The sequence below is a fragment of the Acanthopagrus latus genome, chromosome 14 (assembly GCF_904848185.1).
Source record: "Acanthopagrus latus isolate v.2019 chromosome 14, fAcaLat1.1, whole genome shotgun sequence".
In the NCBI taxonomy this organism is placed as follows: domain Eukaryota; kingdom Metazoa; phylum Chordata; class Actinopteri; order Spariformes; family Sparidae; genus Acanthopagrus; species Acanthopagrus latus.
Genome location: NC_051052.1, coordinates 8,929,120 through 8,950,563, shown reverse-complemented (window position 1 = coordinate 8,950,563; position 21,444 = coordinate 8,929,120). Strand labels below are relative to the sequence as shown.

Sequence of the window (21,444 nt, the reverse complement as noted above, 5' to 3'; positions counted from 1 at the left end):
GTCAGCCTACGGACACCGTGCAGCCTGTAGGACTCGCTGATCCCCGGAGCTCACGGGGAAAAGGAGCATTTCCCCCCGTTATAATTCAATCAGCGCTCTGCGGTTCGACCTGTCAGTGCAGAGAGGCCCAGATCACACCCCGCTGTGTTATCGAGCTGCCCAGACGAAAATAACCACGTTATTATTAATACTTGGTACTTTGCGCTAACATGACGGCTGGCACGAACTGCTACAGGATCACGGCGGAAGTATTTTGGATGTACTAGAGGAAGACGTCTGACTCATTTTTCCCGTCGAAAGATATCTTTGGTGGAGTTCACGGACCCTCTTTCCCAGGTCCCACCTCCACGCCGAGGCCGTCCCCTGCCTCCCACTCCAAGTGATTTCCCCCTATAAATCTGGGACCTCTCAAATGGCTCAGCAGTCTGTTGTGCAGAAAAAACAAAAAAACAAAAAAAAAAACAAAAAAAAACCAACACATTTTCCAACGCGTCGATTTGTCAAATTATTAAAGAGCCAAGCAGTTTGATCTGTGCGTAATTACGCGTGGCACACTCCGGTCAGAGCACCTTCTCCTGCCGTTGATGTCTAGAGCTCGATCAAGCGAAAGGAAAGGATTTCATTCAAGCAGCCAGCAAGGATTATTGGTAGGAGATAACATTATATACGTCTCCTTCTTCTTCTTCTTCATCATCATCTAATGTTTCATCTTCTTCATCTTCTTGTAATCATCATCATCATCATCATCATTTTCTTCTTCTTCAAATTCTTCATCTTAACCTAATTCATCTTCTTCTTTATCTAATTCTGCTTCTTCTAATTCTTCTTTTTCCTCCTCCTCATTCTTCTTCCTCTTGAGAAATCAACATAAGAATTCTAGTGCTAGTGATTCTTTTTTATTCTTCTCTTTTTTTATTAAGTAAAAACAAACCCTTACATTTTTTTTCTTTTCTTTCTTTCTTTCTTTCTTTCTTTCTTTCTTTCTTTCTTTCTTTCTTTCTTTCTTTCTCCCTTTCTTTCTTTCTTTTTTCTCCATGGTAACTTACCCTTACCCCCTCAAATCACTATCAGCCTTTGTCATGTTTCGCAGACTTATCCAGGGAGTACCCTGCCCTCGCCCTGAGACAAGGCTGGGATTGGCTCCAGCAGCAACACCCCGCAACCTCATGGAAAGGGATAAGCGGTTCGGACAATGAAATGCCATGACATGTTTCGCAGTGTTTTCAGGGTACAAGGTCAGGATTAAAAACAAAATGAAGTGTGAGTCCTTTTGAGCCCTGCTACATACGTTTTAGACAACAGAGTCTCGATGGTGAACTGAGGAGGCTCGCAGCCTGAAGAAAGCAGCTGCTCTGTGGTCCGGTGTAACGGCAGTGGGTGCTTCTGTATCTGTTGCCAGATGGCAGCAGGGTGGGCTGTGGCTGTGACCATGGAGGGTTCTCAGTGATGGTAATTCCATGGAACCTATAACTGTTCGCCCACTCCACATCCACTGATGTAGACAGGGCTGCGTGTCTTTGCCTCCTTCTCTTTCGAAAAATCAACAAGCATCTCTTTGGTTTAGCTGACGTGTGCGCCACTCTGCAAGGATGGGGATTTCCTCCCAGTATGATCTCTCATCGTCGTTCAGTAATGCAGCCAAACAAAGAACCATGACTTCCCTCAGACTGTGACCGGTGAAAGATGACAAACACTGACTCCGACACTGACCCCTTAGGGATGGCGACCGAGAAGACCTTGTCGTGCTTGTGTTTCCTGTTTAACGTTGAAACCGCTTGTGTCGTGTTTTTCTTTCCACGTCTTCTCTTGGTCTGTTTTTACACCTCCCATATCTTATTGGTTAAACATTCCCCGAGTATTTAAGCCTGTGTTCTTCCCTCAGTCTTTGTTGGTTCAGCTGTCAGTCCTGTGTCCTCTGTGTCCCCACTTTGTTCTCCGTGGCTTTTTCTTCCTTGCTTACCATTTTTTTTTACTGCTGCTTCTTGATTCTGGACATCAGTGTGTTAAGGCCCACTCCCTCGTTTTCAACCCACCTGCCCCTGTGTGTCTTGCTTTTGGGTCCTTCGACGAGTTGAGAATGGGACTTTCTTACAAGCCTGTGAGACTAATTATTCACGGGCTACATGCACGTGTGACATAATTTTTATCATTCAGTAACCCAAAGCAAATGTACCTTTAAAAGTCATGATGACTGTAATACACGCTGAGTCCCAGTAGATAGCGCCATCGCACAGAAGGAGGTGGTTCACGCCTCTGATGGCATTGTTGTTGTACATTAGCAATTATATAGTGTTTCTCTGTGAGATAGTGACGAGGGTTCTGAGGAAAACAACATCTCGTGTCAACAGCTCTTTTGTGATCTCCAGGTCATGTCGGCGTTGTTTTGCCTTGCCAACACTTTGTGGAGGAAGCTCAAAAGAGTCACCGGGCAAAGTGCCAAATGGAAACAAGTCCATTGCCTTTTGTCCGCTCCTTAATTGACACCTGTCATTCTAGCGGGTGTTCCCAGTGGCAGGACAAAGCTGCCTAATCACGTTCTATTTTTAGGCTCACGCGTTTATGAATTACAATGACAACACGATGTTGCTGTTTTTTTTCTCAGGGCGTCTCCTTGAGATCAAACTCTTGTAACAAGATTAAATCAGTCCTTGTTTACAGATCTTGAGCACCAAGAATCACTTTTTTCTTTGGAGTCCTTAATCAGTTAATCTGTTCCATTGGCTCATCTCTTGCACGGTCTGGTGCTTTCATTTCATTGCACATCACCACATTTAAAAGAAGAGCAGCCTCTGACAGTAAAACACAACCAAAGGTGTTGCTCTCGCGGCGCTGTGAGGTCACTGCAGGAACACATAAACTTTTATTACGGCCTCTTTCACCCGCTTTGACCCAAGTTTTGATAAGCAGTGATAATCCGTCATCAGAACTGGCCAAAAAACCTGAGATAAATCTTTGAGGCGAGTGGTAGGAGTTGACTGAAGACATTCCTTGTCTCTGGACAGCACATTCTGCCCCTGGCTGTACAAGATGTTCTTAGTGATGGATGTAAGAGCCGGTGCCATCGGTGCTGGTGTTGAGTTACGCTCATGGTTGACTTGCTTCGGGGCTGCGAGTTACCAGGTATTAGGGGAAAATACAACAATACTGAAGGAAAGTATAAAAATGAAACAGTTACAGTTCATGTTCAGGTGATTTAACAGCCATGTCGCTTCAACTTGTATACAAATAATGTGATTAGCCCTTAGCCTGACTTTTATGTTCCACGTAGTACGTATGCCAGTGTCCAATTTTGATTGCATGATACACCAGTCCTTCCAATTAACCTCTGTAGAAGACAGGCGCAATCAAATACAAAGTTCAAGGCCCATCCCAATACTCCTCATGTCACTACCACTTTGCCCTAACCTTCCATTTTTGCCTGCTCACATTCTTGTCCCAGTTTTTGCCATGAGAACTGCCATTTTCAACAGATTATGGTTCCCCTTTTTTTTATAACAAGCATAAAGCAATTGGCTTGGTAGCTTACTATCATTTGGCAAATGTCTGTCAATAGACAACTTCTATGCTGCTGAACTGCCCTGTTGCTTGATAGAATAGGTGTTAAAGTTCATTAGGTATACAGGTACATTTCACAGGGACAGATATCAACTGCTATCCCTTGTAAGCCCTTTTATCTGAGGGACGAGGGGGCTCTCAGAAATGACAGGGTGGGGTAGTTAATGGACGTAATGTCTCCACGTCACTTACAACATTTCATTTTTCCTTAAACCTAACCAACTATTATTTGTCTTTTTTAACCAAGTTTTCCTCCCTAAAGCTAACCAAACAGCGATTGCTACATCTTTACGTTTGTTACTTCTGCTCTCTACCATCCACAGAAGGTGGTGGGACGGTGGGATCGGTTGATTGCCTGCACGCAAGATTGTGCTCCTGCGATTGCATTGCACGCAATTTGACAGTATACGTATGTGTTATTTATATGCCAGTCAAAGAGAAGGAGTTGGATGTCAAGACGTTAAATCACTGATATAATCTGCAGGTCCTGTCGGCTCTATGGCCTTTTTTTTTTCTATGCGTCTTTCAGCTCATGGTTTTGGTTTTTGGGTTCTTGGTTTTGCTGTTTTGGGTTGACTGTTGCTGCTCTCTCAGTGTCATGTTTGGCCAAAACAAGCACCTAGGTGGTGAAGGAGAACAATTAACTGCTGAAAAACAAAATATTTCCTTGCGTAGTTCATTGAAAGATTAAAGGAGAGTAAATATTAATTTGTGATATTAAAAAGTGACAGTGTTTCTAATCTGTTTCTGCTGGATGTGTAAATAAGGAGCTGAACATTAACACGTTAAAGGTTACAGCATGTCATTGTTTTGTCCGCAACGTGTTTCCTCTGCAACCAAGTAGCCACAAAATGGATAATTATCCAAAACGAGTATTCTTGTGTATAATCCTTTTATTTCACAGCTTCACAGTCTAAGGTTCCAGCTGCTGTCTGCCCCACAGTGCACTGCATGCCATGTAAGGGCATGAAGTAACTCCCAGACAAGAGGAAGTTTTCAGTGTGCAATCACGGGGGAGTTAAATGTCAGGGGGTGACTATCATGACTAACTGAAGCTAGCTTCAGCTAACTGAAGGATTTTTCAGTGGTTTGCCTTTATCAACCACATGTTAAGAAACCTAACCCTGGACATGAACCTTAAGTTCCCCCTCCCCCCCTCTATAACTAAATCCTCAAATTTAACCAGCAGTGTTATTGCATGTAGCAGCAGTCCTACCCTCCCCTGCCCTGTAGGGTTCAGAGAGAGGTTGTACAGGGTGAGCACAACGTAATCAACATCATGCTTGTATTGAGTTTCAGCCACCGTGTTTTTCTCAGGAACTCCGTCTGAATGGGATTTGACTTAAGGGTATGTACATATACAGGAAACTTCGGAAGAACTGTTAACTTCGGAATAAATTGGATTGAATGGAAGCAGTGGGGGAAATCACAACACAGAATAACTTGTGTGTGACTAAGTGACAGTCAAATAGAATGTTTTTTTTTTTTTAAGGGGAGAACTATGTTGTTTTGGAAAAGAAATTCAAACTCAGAATCATAATATTTACAATATTAACGGGGTAATAATACAAACACAGGAATATTTATCTTTACCACTGCTGAATAAAAAAGGTCCCCAGAACACTGTTCGAAGCTAGAAAAGGTGTCAGGGTCCGCCACATATAAACAAAGTAAAAACAAATTATGTTGTGTGTTTATTTAGGCAGGCTCTTCTCTTCTTCCCAAAAACTACAAAGTGCACCTTTAAGTATGTCATGGGTGCCAATGAGTAAAATCAAATGGAGGAGAGGATGTGCAGTGTCACTGCTGGCTCATTACTATCAAACTTTATTGGAAGTTTAGCGAGGAAGAAAGGTCCCACTTGTTTATTTATGTTTCCCACACAGAGCAATAATGAAACGCTTCAGGCCCCGCCTCCACTCAAGAATATTTAAGTCCACCGTTTCCAGCTGCTTGTCTTTCATTTGGAAGCTTGGCTCTGCCCCAGCACACACATTTTTAGGGCAAAACAAGCAACAAACTGCTCGTCCAGACAAGGCTGACCCCTATCTCACCCTCCCAGGAAGAAGAATAAGAAGAAGAAAAGAGGAACAGGGAAAAGGGAACAAGAAGAACAAGCCGCAGGAACTTGAGAAGAAGCAGAGCAGCAGCAGAATTGTGTGTGTTTGGCTAGTGGTTGGTGGAAAATGATCCTGTGGGCTGCCTTGGTGATGTCTCACTGGTGCTTGGGTCTGAGTGGAGCTGCAGGACTGGAGAGGATAGAGAGATGTAGCACCAGGTGTTCTCAGGTAAGACTGCATCCTCAGACTGTACACTCACCCATCGTCACCGAGCTGCTAAATATAGACGTCCTATTATTAACCCCTGCTGCTTATACTACAGTACGGCAGCTATGATTGACTCTACCACTACTGCTACTCATTCCTCTATGAGGCTCTGTAAACAGTCAAACAAAGAAATAATGATGGAGTTGCTCTCACACACTGCTGTATAGTCAATGCCTGACACTGTGTGACTCACCTGCTGACTCACTGGGCATGTGAACAGAGCCGGGATACATCTTGCACGCTGGACTGCACACATGCAGCATCTGACGCACACATCCACAGAGCAGGCGTCTAGTGCTTAAAGTGCACTTACTTAATCATTTACTCAAACCAGAGGAGGAAAAAAGCAAACAAAACAGCTGCAGATCTAGTTGATTGGAGAGTGGTAAGGTGACACCTGTAGCCTGTTTATTTCCCTCTAAGCAGAGGTTGAATGTAACTAATTACATTTGCTCAAGAGCTATACAAATTACATTTACAAGATACTATTTTTTTTAATGCAGCACTGTACTCCTACTCCACTGCATCTCAGAGGCAAATATTGTACTTTGTACTTCAGCCTCTTCAAATTTTGGTGACGTGAATGTGATTTTTTTTTCTGATAAACTGAAGGATGATGCGTTCCTTTACGAGTTGAAACAATTCTCCCGCCTCTCCTAGCCAAGTGACTAAAACTGTTTATTCATGAGACAGTCGACTTCTGACCCTCACCAGGAAAGCAACGCTACGAACATGTGACGATCTTACAAGGAGGGGGACTTAAAATGTGTTCAACCTCGGACAGCTCAGTAAAATGCAACATACACTTTAATGCAGCAGTAATTTTCATTCAAAAACATATATGATAATATTGATATGATATTAACTAACTGGGACCACGAGTACTTTTACTTTCGATAGTATTTTCAAATTGTTGTAGAACTCAGTGTTGTAAAAAGTACTCAAAAGTCATATCTTGGGGTAAAAGTAAAGATATCGTGTTAAAAGTATTTGATATTAAATGTTCTTGAGTATCAAAAGTAAACGTACAAGTGAATAATACATATAATACAGATCTGAGATTCAGTATTTTCCCTGTTTTCAGAATGAGTCTTTTTGTTTTTTCAACTTGGAGAGTAACTAGCAATTAAAGTTACTGAGTAAACATTGTGAGTAAAAAGTATATATAGGCAATATCTGCCTCCAAAATGTAGCAGAGTGGGAGTATAGTGTAGCAGAAAATGGGAATATTCAAGTACCCCCCCCCCCCCCCCCAATTCTTTCTGCTGCTATGGGGATATGAATTCAAAAACATAAATCATGGTCTTGTTGTTACAACCTCCAGTGTTGACTATCAAAAGATCCCTAACTATGAGGTAATGTGAGTTTTCACATACTTTGAGGCTGGATATTGTTTGTTCTTAAAACAAAACAGAGCGGCACCTTGGAGCTGTGGCTTCTAAAGAAATACCAGTCACAGAAAACAGCAGCTGAGAATTTTAATGATGTGCTCTGAAGCATCTGTGATAAATGATCTCTCCACGTCATATGGGAGGAGGAATAACAGCGTCTGAATATCAGGAATAGTTACATGGCATGTTTTGGGTGGGCGCGGCTCAGGGGGTGGAGCCAGTGTCTTGTTATCGGGAGGTCGCTGGTTCGATACCCCTGAGTCTGCATGTCAAAGTGTCCATGGGCAAGACGCTGAACCCCAGACTGCTCCTGATGTGCTGGGCCACCTTGCATGGTGGCTGCCGCCATCAGTGTATGAACTGTATGTGTGAATTACTGTAAGTCGCTTTGGAAAAAAGCGTCAGCTAAATGTAAAAGACATTTTCTTTTTGCTGATTTATAACCAAGGGTGTGTTTGCAACACATTTTGGAAGCAAGCCCAGGAAAACAGTGCTGCACTTAATGACTTCAGTAATGCACACTGCCTAGCACAGGCTTGTGTTGCAGCTGCCCTAAAAGTACAAAAAGTAAAGTAGAGTAACTGATTGCAACATGTAATTACCCCTTGTATTGGGCTGATTGCTTGGACCATAACAACCTGCAGCAAGATGTGGTTATGAACTGGTTGGGTTCTGCCTGAGGGAACAATGAGGATGTAAAACGCTCCTTATCTGGGAATTCCCTCCTCTGCAGAGCTCGCCTTTGCAGACCTTTGTTCTCTTTGTTAAGAATTACTTTAAGGCAGCTCCAACTGTAAAAAGGTTCACAGAAAAGAGAGTGCTGTTTCACATGAGTGCTCTCTCCATCTCTTCCTTGCAGGGCCTGCACTGCAAGAACAAGCCAGATTGTGAGTACAGACATGGTCGCCGCGTCACATCTGCACTCATGCATGCACACGGGATGTGGCTTTTGCACAATGACTCTGTGTGTTGCTGCCAGAATCGCTGTCATTTTTATATCACTGTTATATTGCCAAAGAAACTGTCATCAGACCTTGGAATTGGTCTATAAACCCACATTACAACCATCATGTGAAACTAGAAACCCCTTAAATCATTTTTAAAGATCTGAGAGTAGGCACACCCCACCTATCAAAAGGTATGAGAACATTTTAAATGCCTTACTTCCTGCACTTAAGATAAACTCACAATGTGCATGTCTGGCAGGATGTGGGCATCATATTAAACCACTGAATTGACCCCCTAGTGGTGATAAAACAAAGTAGGCACAGACAGGAACAGACAGGAATCACTGTGTCTTCATGATGGAGGAGGAATGCTAATGTCATTTGTTTTTCTCATTTAGTAATCAAAAATAACTGACATGAAGTACACACCCAATGTTCTAACTTCCACCGAACACCCACATGGAACACCTTCAGTTATCTTTGTTATGATCGTTAGCAGAAAAAACCTCACTGCATCAGGGATTTCTAATGAAGGGCGCTGAAAGATAACGTAATGCGCTTTTTTTTTTCTTTTCTGGCAGCTTTGTTTCCTCCTCCGTGTCAGACCCCCGCCGATGGCCTCGACACGTCCTCCGTGTTCCACAACATCAGCCTGTCCCCGGTCATGAGGTGTGAGGGGAAGCAGAAGTGCTCACTGCACCTCAAAATCAAAACCAAGTTACAACTTCATGGTATGTAAATGACGTGGACATTTACCAGATGGTTTAATTAAAGGTGCAGTATGTAAGAATCAACGAGACAAAATTGGGGGCAGCAAATGAACAGAATAACAGCCCACTGCTGTAAACAGTATCTACCATTAGCTGGTTAGCTCATTTAGGCAGACTGTGTCCTCAGCACAGCGGGGGAGTGTTGATGTTCACATCGCTGGCACTGGAGCTTTGGACCTGGATGAGTCTGGTTAGCTGGTTAGCATGCAAAACTGAATAAAAATCTCTTCATCATAATATCAAAATGTTTTTTCTTCACAGTTGGCTGATTATTTTGTTTAATTTCTCATGTTTTCAACCAAGATTCTTACAAATTGCATCTTTAAAAACCTTCCTCCTACAGTGACCATTTTGAACTTCATTCCACAAGGTTTCCAAAAATCCATATTCTTAAGATTTTTTCTTCTGTTTTGTTTGAAATGGATATTTATGAAATGTGTTGTTTTTGCTAAATTATGTTTAGTAAAGTTTTGATAAAGTATTCTGATGATTAATTCCAATTTATGCCAATTTAGTTCATGGCACTCAACAGAAGAACATATGTGATAGTTGTGACTCTCAGGGAAGTACATTTTCCAATGAATCACTTAAACAATTTGAATGAAGCCACTATTAAAATATATGGAAATGTGTGACCAAGTGGCAGTATTGGGCAGGAATGCATCATTCAGTCAGTGAAGTATTACAGTAATGCGATTACTTTTCTCAGTAAATATAGAGTAAGGGATTTTGTGGACGTGGTTCCTGATTAGATCACACTGTGTGGTGCAAAACAGACATTTTGGTCACCATGTGCACCGCTAACCTTCCCCACAGATCACAAACCAGTCGCAAGACTCTACGGTTGGTGGTTTGAATCCGTGAGTCAAGTGGATAACGAAAAAGCGTTAGTCACCTCACAAACTTTTTGAATATAAATGTCATCATGAAAACATCTCCTTGCCCGCCACGTCACACTTAGCATCAACAAGTGTCGCATTACCTCCAGTTGCTGAACTGTCCCTCGGCCGATCCATTAGTAGTTGCCATGACGCATATGAAAAATAGTCTAGAAGGTATTTACGCAGCACTTTAGCAACCAGTGACTTTATATGGCAAAAAAAAATCTGTAATTCTCTGTAACTGACCTACAAACGAGCAGAAGTTCTGGCTTTACTGATTTTAACTCTGTCGTAATGAGGAAGTTTCCAAAGGAACTCCTCAGGTGTAGTCGAGCTGACATGCGACCAGTCATGGTAAAAGACGGTTATCACTGATGACACAGATGAACGGTAAAGGAAGTGTCATTCATAAAGACAAACACTTTCCCCGATCAGACTTCTGCTTTTGCGCCATGAAAATATCAGCTGACGTCTTCTGTTCCTGATTCCTGGACAGAAAGCGCCTGATCTAATAAGGCGTGGTTCAAAGCACACATTGAGGCACATTTGTCTGCACTGCGCTGGCTGGAGCAGGGAAACTCTGATCCAGTTGGACTCTACCAATAAAAAGTGACACACGACATCCTTCCTGTCATCCGAACTAATGCTGACTCACACTGAAATGCACTACTGGTTTTCTGAATGTTACTGTATGACAGCTGTACTTTGTGTCTTCAAGCTGTCCCCCAGGCCTCAGACTTTTATGCAACTCTCTCCCCCAGAGTCCGTCCACGGTGTGTCCATCTGCACCATGGCCACGGGGATGATGGGCAACTGCCGAATTGTCAGCTTCACAAGAGCGTCGAGAGAAAGGTTGTCTGGACAGCAGGTAGACAGTAAAGAGCACCTCATTTGATTTTTTTTGGGACATTTTGCTGTGAACTGTGATGAGTTAGTTTTCATTCTCAAATTTTCATGCAAAACCATTTAGTAAATAAGAGTTCAAACAGTTCATGTTTTCAGAAATATTTTCCCTCGTACTTGTAGTGCTGTTTTTGGTTTGTGTTGCTACGTTTTGTGGTTATTATCCCTAAAGATAGCTGCCTTCTTTGGATATAGCGGAATTAGATGGCAGTTGGCTTGTGGCGCTCACAATGCAAATACAAAACTACAATAGGAAAAACATAGGACCAGTGTCTCTTTCCAGAAATCAGGACCAGCTCTGCTCAGAACGAAGCGCGCCTCCACTCGCGGACGAGACACTAGATTACTAAGATGGCTAATGCCACAGCTCAGCCATGGAGGAGGAGGCCATCAGTGTTCACATCCTGTGCAGTCACAATCACAGTCACGCTGGACGAGGACTCAACTGTCGCTCATCGTTAGCGTAGCGGAACGTGCATTGAGTCACATCTTTTGGACCGTTGCGATCTCAGTCCAGCAGCATCAAGCAACTTAAACAAATCGTCTGCAGGAGAAACCTCTTATTTTTCACCCATGTCCAATGAAAAAGTGACAAATACACGTAATTTGCTACAAATTGCTACATAGTGTCTCTTTAAGAGACACAATTACACTGCTGACAACAGCAAATTGTTGGGAATACGATTTTTCTGTGAAATCTCAGACATTTTTTTCATGCAAATCTCCCATCACTCGGACTAACACACTTGCTAAGTTGTCAATTTGTCATTTCTTTGTGCGCAGTGAAATTATTTGGTTTTGATGTTGGTCCAAACATCTTCGTCTGTCTTTATTTTTCCCTTCTCCCTTCGGCTGCAGGTGGAACTCGAGAATGATTGCGCTGACCTTTCTCCAGGCCAACAAGTGAGAGTAACAGTGAAGACGGTGCCAAGCTACTGTGGAATTACCTGGTCAGCCACCTATGAAGCTCCAGGTATATGCAAATTTGCATAACTATGCAAACAGACACTCATGGGATCATGACTGTAAAGTTACAGGAACTCATCCCAGGTACTTCCTTGTAATCGACAGAAATATCAGAGACACTTACACCCCCTGTTATGTAGAGATGAAGGTAAAATGATTCATGCGGTAAGGAGAAAACAATCATGGGTAGACTATTAGGTCAGGAGTTATGTTACAGTTGTCTTGCTGCAACCTCCTCAGTTAGTAATCAATACTTTTCTCCTCAGGATGCGTTGGGGAAGATTTGCGAAGACACGTCCCAGAATGCATCAGTAAGTGCACATTCTTTTTTTTCCCAGCCGAGAAACCGCTCTCAGAGGTGGGATCTCACGTACGTCCATGACCGAGGCCAACAAATCTCACGCTCGCAATGTCTCTTTCAGCTGGCAGGCTGTCATACGACGTGGACCCACAGAAGAGGGAGCTGAGTGTCCGGGTGTCGGACATGCTGGAAGATTACAGCTACTACCTCCGCCTGTGCCGCCGCAAGGATTTCATCTGCGCTGGCACAGGCGTAAATAAACTGGTTAGTGCCTCTTTTTTATTGGAATCCGACCATGGTAAATGGCAACGCATGGTGGACGGACCACAGGATCTTACTTACTTACTTACTTGCTTTCTCTTTAAAAGATCTTTAAGAAGCACAGTAACCTACATAACACACTGATGGAAATGAAAAAAACAAAAAGCATGTTAGTTCTCCTGCACAGTTGGCAGGATTTGCATGAAAATGAAGAATCCTATCCAAGCGTAAGCCTTGTTAACGTCCCTCCGAGCAAGTTTTGGCTGTTGAAAGCACGTTTTGTCACTTAAATCCCTTTCCTGGAAACTAGTTAGTGAGTCAGTAACCCATTCATTTTTTATTTGCAGAGCGGTCGTAATCTACTCAGTCACTGACTTGCTTTCTTTAACTCTCTGCAAATCTGAAGAGATTAAAGGTGACTGCCGCTAATTAAAATGCTGATGTTTTATGCGTCATTGATATGGAGACATATTCTCCACTTGATAAAAGAACAGTAATTAGGCTCCCTGTGACAAAAGGTGGCTTACCAATCAGGTGACTCAGGAATCCCAAGCAGTTGGCCAACACCAACTCGTGCTAATGAAAGATGGCTGAATGTCATAATGCTTTGGCTGTCTTCCAGATTAAGAAGGAGGAACCCGTGAAGAGCGTCATCCTGCCATACGCCCGGCCTTTGCCCTGCCTCTGCATCGAGGTAAAACACTCCTGGTTCCAAGTACTTGCAATCTGTTTACATTAGTCATCAGAGCCACAAAATCGATTGAACCTTTAGTAATCTTTAACATTCTTCACAGGGATGGTCAGCAGTGATGGATGCCCCCAGAGTGCAGGTCTGCCCCTTTACAGACCGTGAGTCACCTAATTGCTTTCAGTTGTTTTTTATGACTTCATGAGTGATACCACGTCATTTAAAAAAGAACGTGACCTCGCCTGCCTGCAGGTCTCGAGGAGCTGTGGTCAGAGATAACCTTCGACCCACTGGCGGGGACGCTATCGTGGGAGCCCGCCTGTCCGGTCGCAGCTGTGGTCGCGCTGTGTCAGGAGAGAGAGGACGGCGGCTGTGTGGATCTGCCTCACTCCTCGCGGAATGTCAGCAGAGAAAAGGTACAGCACTTTTGCTGAAGTGCTGGTCGTGTTTACCTGCAGCGCGTTCCCGACTGTTTGGTAAAGTAGCTTGAAGCTGATGTACGTGTTAGCCAACAATGCACAGGATTAACACACTGCATGCCAGGGATGCCACGCAGATTAAAGACTTGGGTCGTGTCGTGTCTCGTAGATTAGGCTCGGCTCATAAAATTAAAAAAAAAAAAGAAAAAAAAAGGAAAAAAGTTAAGTGTCACCTTTGTCGTAATGACACAGTGTCATGGGTTTGAACACATCATGGTTGTATGGACAGGAAATATTATGCGAAGGACAGTGACGTTGGCTGTTTATGCCAAACACCCGGTATTACATTATTCTGCAAACGTCTTCCGTAGTTCCGTCCTTATGGAATAATTCATGCATAAAACAAGTTGTGACAACAGCCGGTGTGTGTGTGCCGCAGGTTACTGGTCATTTCCAAAGGATATCGCACAGTGTATGATCACACCTTTACAATGGTAACTGCAGTGCTAAAAGTGGGAAGCTGTGCTTTTGTTATCTGCAATTTTTAGAATTTGTGCACTGATTTACAACTGTACTAAACCGGAACTATGTACGTGTTAGCCAACAATGCACAGGATCATAAAATAAAAAAAAAAAAAAAGGAAAAAAGTTAAGTGTCACCTTTGTCGTAATGACACAGTGTCATGGGTTTGAACACATCATGGTTGTATGGACAGGAAATATCATGCGAAGGACAGATCTGATAGTGGCTCGTGACGTTGGCTGTTTATGCCAAACACCCGGTATTACATTATTCTGCAAACGTCTTCTGTAGTTCCGTCCTTATGGAATAATTCATGCATGAAACAAGTTGTGACAACAGCCGGTGTGTGTGTTGATTTGTTTTGGCCTGGAAACCTATTAATTACGCTTAGTCAGGCTTCTAGAGAGCGTTCGTTTTAAAAGGACTCAAGGTGAACTCATTCCAACCTCGCTACAGGAGGACCTGCTCAGCTGGGAGTCCTTAGAGGAAACAGAGACTGTATATTTATACAAGATCTTCGCTGGATTAAACCAGAGGCCGTGTCACTCGAGAAGGGAATTCTCTGTTGATATAAAAATAGCCGGTGACGCAGAGTCTCCATGAAAGCTGAGTTTGGCTGACCTGATAAAAACAACTACGCCTATACCAAAACACAACATAAGTAGTTTAGCATTTAGTCAGACTGAAACTAAATATTTTTTACTTCTGTTTTTGAAAATGGTTATGTCATTTCTAACCCTCTCCATCAATTGTTGCTTGCCAGATGACATTTACTGAAGTGGATCCACACCCCCAACTGTGCATGAAGGTAATGATCACCTTTCACCCTTTGGCTCTTTCAGTTTCAATGGAAAGAAACAATAGCGCTGATGTACTGTAAATCATGTCAGTAGGCGACAGAGCCAGAGTCAGGAGGTTTGAGGGACAGGGGCCAAAAATTACAAACAGGCTAGCTTTGTCTTAAATTCACCTACCACCACCTCTAAAACTTAACACATCATATTTTGGTCATTTAAATCAAAGTGTAGAATGACATGTTGGGAATTTATGGGGGGTTGCTGTTGCCACAGTCTGTTCTTGGTTAGGCACAATAGTCTAGCTTCCCTGAATCCCTGCTTGTGTGATGCATTAGTGGTGCTGTTAGCTTGATTTTGCTCTCTTTACAAAGAGCCAGGCTACTGTACACGTTGTGCTAAGCTAAGAGAACTGTCTATAGGGCAGTAAGATAAACTTAGCATCTGGTTGCCGCAGGTTACTGGTCATTTCCAAAGGATATCGCACAGTGTATGATCACACCTTTACAATGGTAACTGCAGTGCTAAAAGTGGGAAGCTGTGCTTTTGTTATCTGCAATTTTTAGAATTTATGCACTGATTTACAACTGTACTAAACCGGAACTATTTTCTGTGGGCATGTTCTCTAATGCAAATTCTCACATTTAGATTCCTGTCTCAGTACAAAGCATGATGTTTATGGGCTTGATATGTTGGATGAAGAGATTTACAAAATATAATTCTTCAATCTTCTCCAGTTCACTGCAGCCTCTCAGTCCTGGACCAAGTGCCCCTTTGCAAATGGACGATTCCAAGGTACCACTTGTTTGTCACATCAGCGTGCTAATCATATTGTCATTATCACGCAGAAAGCCATTTCCGAGCCACATTTAGATTATATTATGAAGCTAATGATGGACATAATGCAATACGGTGTTGGGAAACTGGCCATGATAATGATAGCTGTGCTATAATTTTCCAGCATGGGAGATTGTTGTGACGAGAAAGCAAGACCGTGAAGATGTGCAGATGTCGTCCCAGATCAATGCAACATTTGCTGTTGGGCTGTGTGTGAAGTCTGGAGGGTCTGCTGGGTGTCACGTCACGGAAACACAAACTGTTCATGTGGTAGGTATCACACACTTGTGGTGCAGATTCTAAAAAGATGTTTACATAATTCCGTCATCTTGAAGATGATCATAAATGTGTGCAACTGTGCAAGTAAGTTATTCCAACACATATTTATGCGGCCTCTTGCGGCTGTAGTAAGTATTACAGCAGCAAAGGAGGAAGTCAGGTAGTGGAATTTTGTTGCCTAAACCTAACCATTTATCGTGTATTGAATGTACTGAATATAGAGCTACAAACAACAGCAATAGTTAGCCTAGCTCTGCACGGATACTGGCTAAAGGGAGAAACGCTAGCCTGGCTTTGTCTAAATTTTAACCAACCTGGAAAATGTTACAGCGATTGTTGGTGCCAGACCATTTCATGGCACACAGTAGCTTTTCTGAGTCACAGCTAGATTAAAACTTTAGAGATGCTGTTAGCTAGATTTTGTTACCTTTGGAAAGAGCCAGGCTACTGCAGACTTTTTGCTGAACTAACCTAAGCTAAGCTAAGCTAAGTGAACCGTCTGGAGGACAAATTGGACGATTTACCATGCATCTGGTTGCCGTAGGTTGCTGGTTAACATATTTGCCACAAACTGTGGGCAACTTTAGACCACTATATTTATCAATTTCTTTCATTTCATATCAGTTTAGTGCTGGGTTAATGCGACTGTGACAGTTATGTTGTCAAGGAGTTATTGATTTTCCCATCCTATTCAGTCGTTTAGATATGAGGATATGTTGGATGACCTGCATTATTTGTACATCAGTGACCCAGTATGGCCTGTATGGTAACACTGCAAGGACGTGCCACAACATGCTGGTAATGTCTTAGTGTCTTGTCTGATTCCTGTTTCTTCTGTATTTTGCTTTTTGTTTGCCGGGAATACGACACCTTTCATTTAAGGTGGAATTTCCACAAACCACTGTCCATAATCAACAAATCAATTAAATGTAGTAACACCGTTAAATGGTTGTTTGACTTAAATAAGGATCTGCCAACACATCGGCAGCATAAAACGTGCAACAGCAGGTTTTCCGTTATTGTTCTTGCAGGAAATGTGTTCCTGCTTCTTCAGTTCTCAAACATTAAACTGTAATGCTTCATCAGTCGTCCGTCTCCGGAATAACTACGGAACAGCTGCCTGGCTGGCAACAAATAAAAGAGAACATATAAACAAAACAGGATGTCAGTCATAATGGCTTTCAATATACCTGCAGAGTTAAGCTCCTAAGGGTTTTTTTTGTGTCGTTTGTCTGTTTCTCAGGAAAAAGGCAAAGCTGTCGGATTAAACCTGGCAGGGGAACTATGCGGCTCCTGTCTCCAGGTGTGTTTGTGAAGTCAATATGACCTTTGAGGTACACTATACTTTCACCTTTTTAGGCAAACAATGACTGAATACATGCTTTGAAATTGGATAGGTGACGAGGCTCGATGTGAAATTTGCTGCCACAGTCAATCACTGTCTTAAGGGATGTGGTAAGTACATGTTTTTGGGGGTGCTTCTGCTCCTTATGTACTAGAAATAAATTCATCCTTCTCTTCATTTCTCTTCTCAATCCTGGTTTATCCAACTCTTCCAAATCTTTCTCTTTAAATATTCCAACCCGAGGCACCTCATCAGTTTGAAATGTTGATGCTACTTCTTCTTTTGAAGCATATTGAAGCTGTAGTGAGGCATACATTTACAGTAATGCTGTGCAATTGCAGTGGACCATGATACAATTATGTATAAACATAAGGGCTTTGAAGAAAAATTGATAAGATGAACTGCATTTGTTTGTCACGCAAAGAGACTGAGAGACAGAATGCATACTGGTTGTATCATTTATCAGCAGTTCGATAAAAACAGGATAGACTTATTACCTTTCATAGGATTCACTGATTAACATGTTACATCTGATTTGTTTACTATATACAAAAGCTGTTTCCACTATCTCAGCTAAACCAAGCCAAGCTAAGCTAACTTTGTTCTTAGCTCTGTATTCCTTTTAATACAAGTATATTAGCAGTAAAAAAAAAAAAAAGAGGCAGATTTCAAGAACATTTCTCCCCTTTAACAACCAATTGCCGACCGTTTTGGCATTTAGGACAACATGTGATCTACATATTTGGCTCACATGCCCCATCATTCAGTCTGCAATTGTGTGGATCAGTGTGTGGATCCAACCGAGACTTTCACTGTCGCCAGGTTTATACATATGTCAGTATGTGCCACGTCTAGCCTGAAAATGCTGTATATTTGTCTGTAACCTGTGAATTCTCTTGGCAGATCCATCAACTGACCCCGTAATCTCCAGACAAGCCTCTTGGGACTTGACCTGGGTTGTTGTACCGGCTGGAGTTTTTCTCTCTGGCATCATTATTGTCATTCTGGTGCTGCACGTCCTGTTAACCGGTAAGTAGAGAATTACACAACCAGGCTGAGGCCTGCGGTGTTGTTTACTGTGTTGACATACTGCTATGTAAGCACTTGAGCCAAAATTGATCTTGGCTCAGTTACAATGTCCACCCTTCAAACTCACAGACGTTGTATGCTCCTGATAAGTCTGTCGGGGCAAAGGGCTGCAGTGTAACAGCCTCGGATCACACTTAGTTGCTTGGCTCAACAGACATGAGCACAATTCATAGTGTTGAAATGAAATAAAATAAACCGCTCATATCTGTGTTTGTTTTTCCTCTCACTGATAACTAATTTCTAATTCAATGTTGGAAGAATTTTATCTTTATATATACTTATATTAAGCAAACATGGCCATATCACAGTGTAAGAATACTGTCACAAGTAAAAATCTGCATTTATAGTTTACTAAAAAGGCTCACTCAATATGACATGTTGAATTGTCTTGGGGACCCGGATGTTACTCAGTGGCTAAGTTGCATTCAAACAAAATGCATTGAATTTGTGTTACTGGTGGAGAAAATCTCATTATGCAGAATATTCAATTTTCAGAATAGTGTATAATACATGATTGTGCTATGATCATTGATGCTTTAATACATACATCGCTCATTTCATACTAAACCTCCTGCTGATGAGTGATAATAATAATATGATAATACACCAGCAATGATTTGTTGCTTTTGTTTGTTTTTTTGTAATTCATCTGAATCTGAGCAGTCACTAAATATAGTGGCACAACATGGAGCCACTTCAAGCAACATTATGTGTTAAGGCTGCGATCCTACCCTCTCACTGAAGTTACACAGTGCAGAAACAAGTGATTGGGCGGGGGCAGAGAGTCATAATTGATTTTGAAGGTTGATTTCAGGTAAAAAAAAATGTTTTAAAACAAGTTACACAATGTTGTACAAGTAACTCAAAATCGTACTGAAGAACAGTACTTGAGTAAATGTTGCTTTCAACCACTACTTCTCGTATAATTGTTGTTGCAATCAGGGATAAAACACACCAGGTCGAGCATAATTCTACACAGGTCATACTGTATTATAACACATATTATTTAGCTGCACATTTTATGTCTTTCCATGAACTTGTGGTACTGTATTATTGGGATATATTTGTTTATTTAAAGTGTACCACATCATCTGTAAGATTATACAAATTGACCTTTTTTTAAATGAACCGGCTATGGATGTCTAAACAGGACTCACTTTGTGAATTTATGGCTTACGTTGACCTAAAATTACAAAGCCGTGGCTGTGTTGGGTATCGAAAAAATGCACGACTCATTTAAATAAAAAGCCACGACTGAGTGTGTACTATAGGTCTATTTCCTCATCTGATTCCCCTCGGTTCTATTTCAGTCTATCAGAGGAGGAAACAAGAGAGAAATGGAGACTGTTCTTTGGAAAAGCAAACAGGTGAGATTATCACAAACTTCTTCTTCCTTTCCTATTTGAATAAGCAGCATGTGCGCTTTCCCATACCTAACCGCTGACCCTTTGTCCTGTCAGGTCCCTCTTTTGAGTGTGTGGTCCCTGCATTTCAATCTCAACCTGTCCTCCACGGAGGGGTCCTCATACCGGATGCGCTGCAGTATGGGAACACAGAGAGGGCCAACTTAATCTCCAACTGACCAAAGAGACAGCATTAGAGCATTCCTTTACAATTTGCAGTAGGAGACTGTAAAGATTGTTACACAAACCACATAAGTTCTCTGTTGAATGCAGTGTACAATGTAGGGGCAGATATTTCCGATGTTATGTATGTTACCCTAGTGTGTGTGTGCTCGATAGAGCGCTTGCCATTTTGTTGCCGGTTGTTGATATATTCTGTGTGGTGTTGTCTCTTTGGGTGAAAGTCTATGTGAATTAAGTTAAAATGTTCATCCAGCACACAGCTAAACGGTCATTTCCTGAATTTAAAAGTCTATTTTCAATAAAAAATGCCAAATGCGAATGTTGGAGGGGAATGATTCACTTCTTTTCAGTTCAGCATGGTCCAAAATTTGAATCGCAATAAACATTTCCTTATAAGCTTCCTTGTATTAGAAGTCAGAGCAGTACATGCAGCAGATCACTTACAGCAGTTTCTGATATGACAACTAGAAATAGTAGAAAACACGACGGAATCCCCACTCAACACAAAGGCGTAACCTAACTGGTATAAACCATTGTTGCGTCCTACTCTACTGTGAGGCGCTTCCCAGTTGTTTGACCCACACCCATACACAGCAGGTCACCTCTGGCGTTCAAACCTATCAGTTTCCAAGAAGTGAGTTCTCACCTGAGCTCTCACACCTCTGTTTGCACACTTGTTCAGACAAGCCGGCGTTGTTTCTTTAAGTGGTGATTCACTTCCTCCATCCTTTGCATATTTTTTGTATTTTTCCAACATTCACATAACTCTTGGAGGCTCGAGAAACATCTCAAGAGACAATGAGCACATTATAAGGACGGATGAAAACAGCAGTGGTAACAAAAAAGGTCTTGTGATCAATATTTTTATAATAACAACGTATCAAATGACTGAAATGAAAGGTGTTGCTTGTGCTGATGAATCCACTCATAAACAGCACCTGGTTCTTCAGCTCTGGAGTGTTTTAGCATCGTTCAGCTCGCTGTTTCGGTTTCAGTTCTCAGTTTCACCAAGCATCTGTCACACACTTCTAATAAAACAGGTGTGCCCGACCATTCTGTCACCAAATGACGGACTAATAAAGTTAATAACTAGCAGGTGAAAAGAGTGGAGAATTTGGCATCTAAGGAACCATGGAAATCCCTCAGAAGTGAGTGACGAACAAAACACGGCTACAAGGAGGGTGAGTGTTTGACTGACATCCATTGTGTGGACACAAACACTAGTAAAGATGAACACTAGTGTTGCTCTGTATGTGCTGAATGTGCAAATATCATCTGAAAGTTTATCATAGAACCTGGCAGAAAAGTCTATTAACACAACTTTAAAAAAAAACCAAAAATGCAATGGGGGCACCAGCAAGCAGAAAGGGCACTGGAAGGGCATCCACCAGAGCACTTTTGCTTTGTGTTTTTTCGAACATTGGGGCACCAGTATCTCCCCTCAGATGCACTTACTGGGCCTCTGAATTCCCCAGACATCACTCCACTTAAGCATCAATGAGACATGCAGGAACAAGTTCCATCCCTGGAGGCCCAACCAGAGACTTGTCTCCAACCCGCAGAGTCATGGAAACAAGACCTA

The 21,444-nt window shown here is 42.1% G+C and overlaps 1 protein-coding gene across 2 annotated transcripts; it reads left to right on the top strand.

Moving 5' to 3' along the window:
- Positions 1-6: 6 nt before the first annotated feature.
- il17rel (interleukin 17 receptor E-like) lies at positions 7-20,181 on the top strand. Of its 2 annotated transcripts, XM_037121338.1 has the most exons (19): positions 7-647; positions 5,618-5,843; positions 8,133-8,160; positions 8,802-8,951; positions 10,633-10,739; positions 11,633-11,747; positions 12,007-12,051; positions 12,163-12,305; positions 12,925-12,996; positions 13,097-13,151; positions 13,243-13,406; positions 14,696-14,740; positions 15,464-15,521; positions 15,688-15,833; positions 17,086-17,145; positions 17,240-17,297; positions 18,091-18,216; positions 19,587-19,643; positions 19,737-20,181. In XM_037121338.1, the coding sequence occupies exons 2-19, from the start codon at positions 5,742-5,744 to the stop codon at positions 19,856-19,858; spliced, it is 1,653 nt and encodes a 550-aa protein (XP_036977233.1). In that variant the 5' UTR covers positions 7-647; positions 5,618-5,741; the 3' UTR covers positions 19,859-20,181. The 2 variants fall into 2 exon arrangements, with proteins under 2 accessions (XP_036977233.1, XP_036977232.1); XM_037121337.1 differs by lacking the exon at positions 7-647 and having other exon boundaries at positions 4,042-5,843.
- Positions 20,182-21,444: the final 1,263 nt, after the last annotated feature.

Excerpts from the sequence above, each read along its gene's own strand:
- il17rel (XM_037121338.1), top strand. The coding sequence starts at position 5,742 with ATGATCCTGTGGGCTGCCTTGGTGATGTCTCACTGGTGCTTGGGTCTG. Across the intron at positions 5,844-8,132 it reads GTAGCACCAGGTGTTCTCAG|GGCCTGCACTGCAAGAACAA; the intron begins GTAAGACTGCAT and ends TCTTCCTTGCAG. Across the intron at positions 15,522-15,687 it reads TGCAAATGGACGATTCCAAG|CATGGGAGATTGTTGTGACG; the intron begins GTACCACTTGTT and ends ATAATTTTCCAG.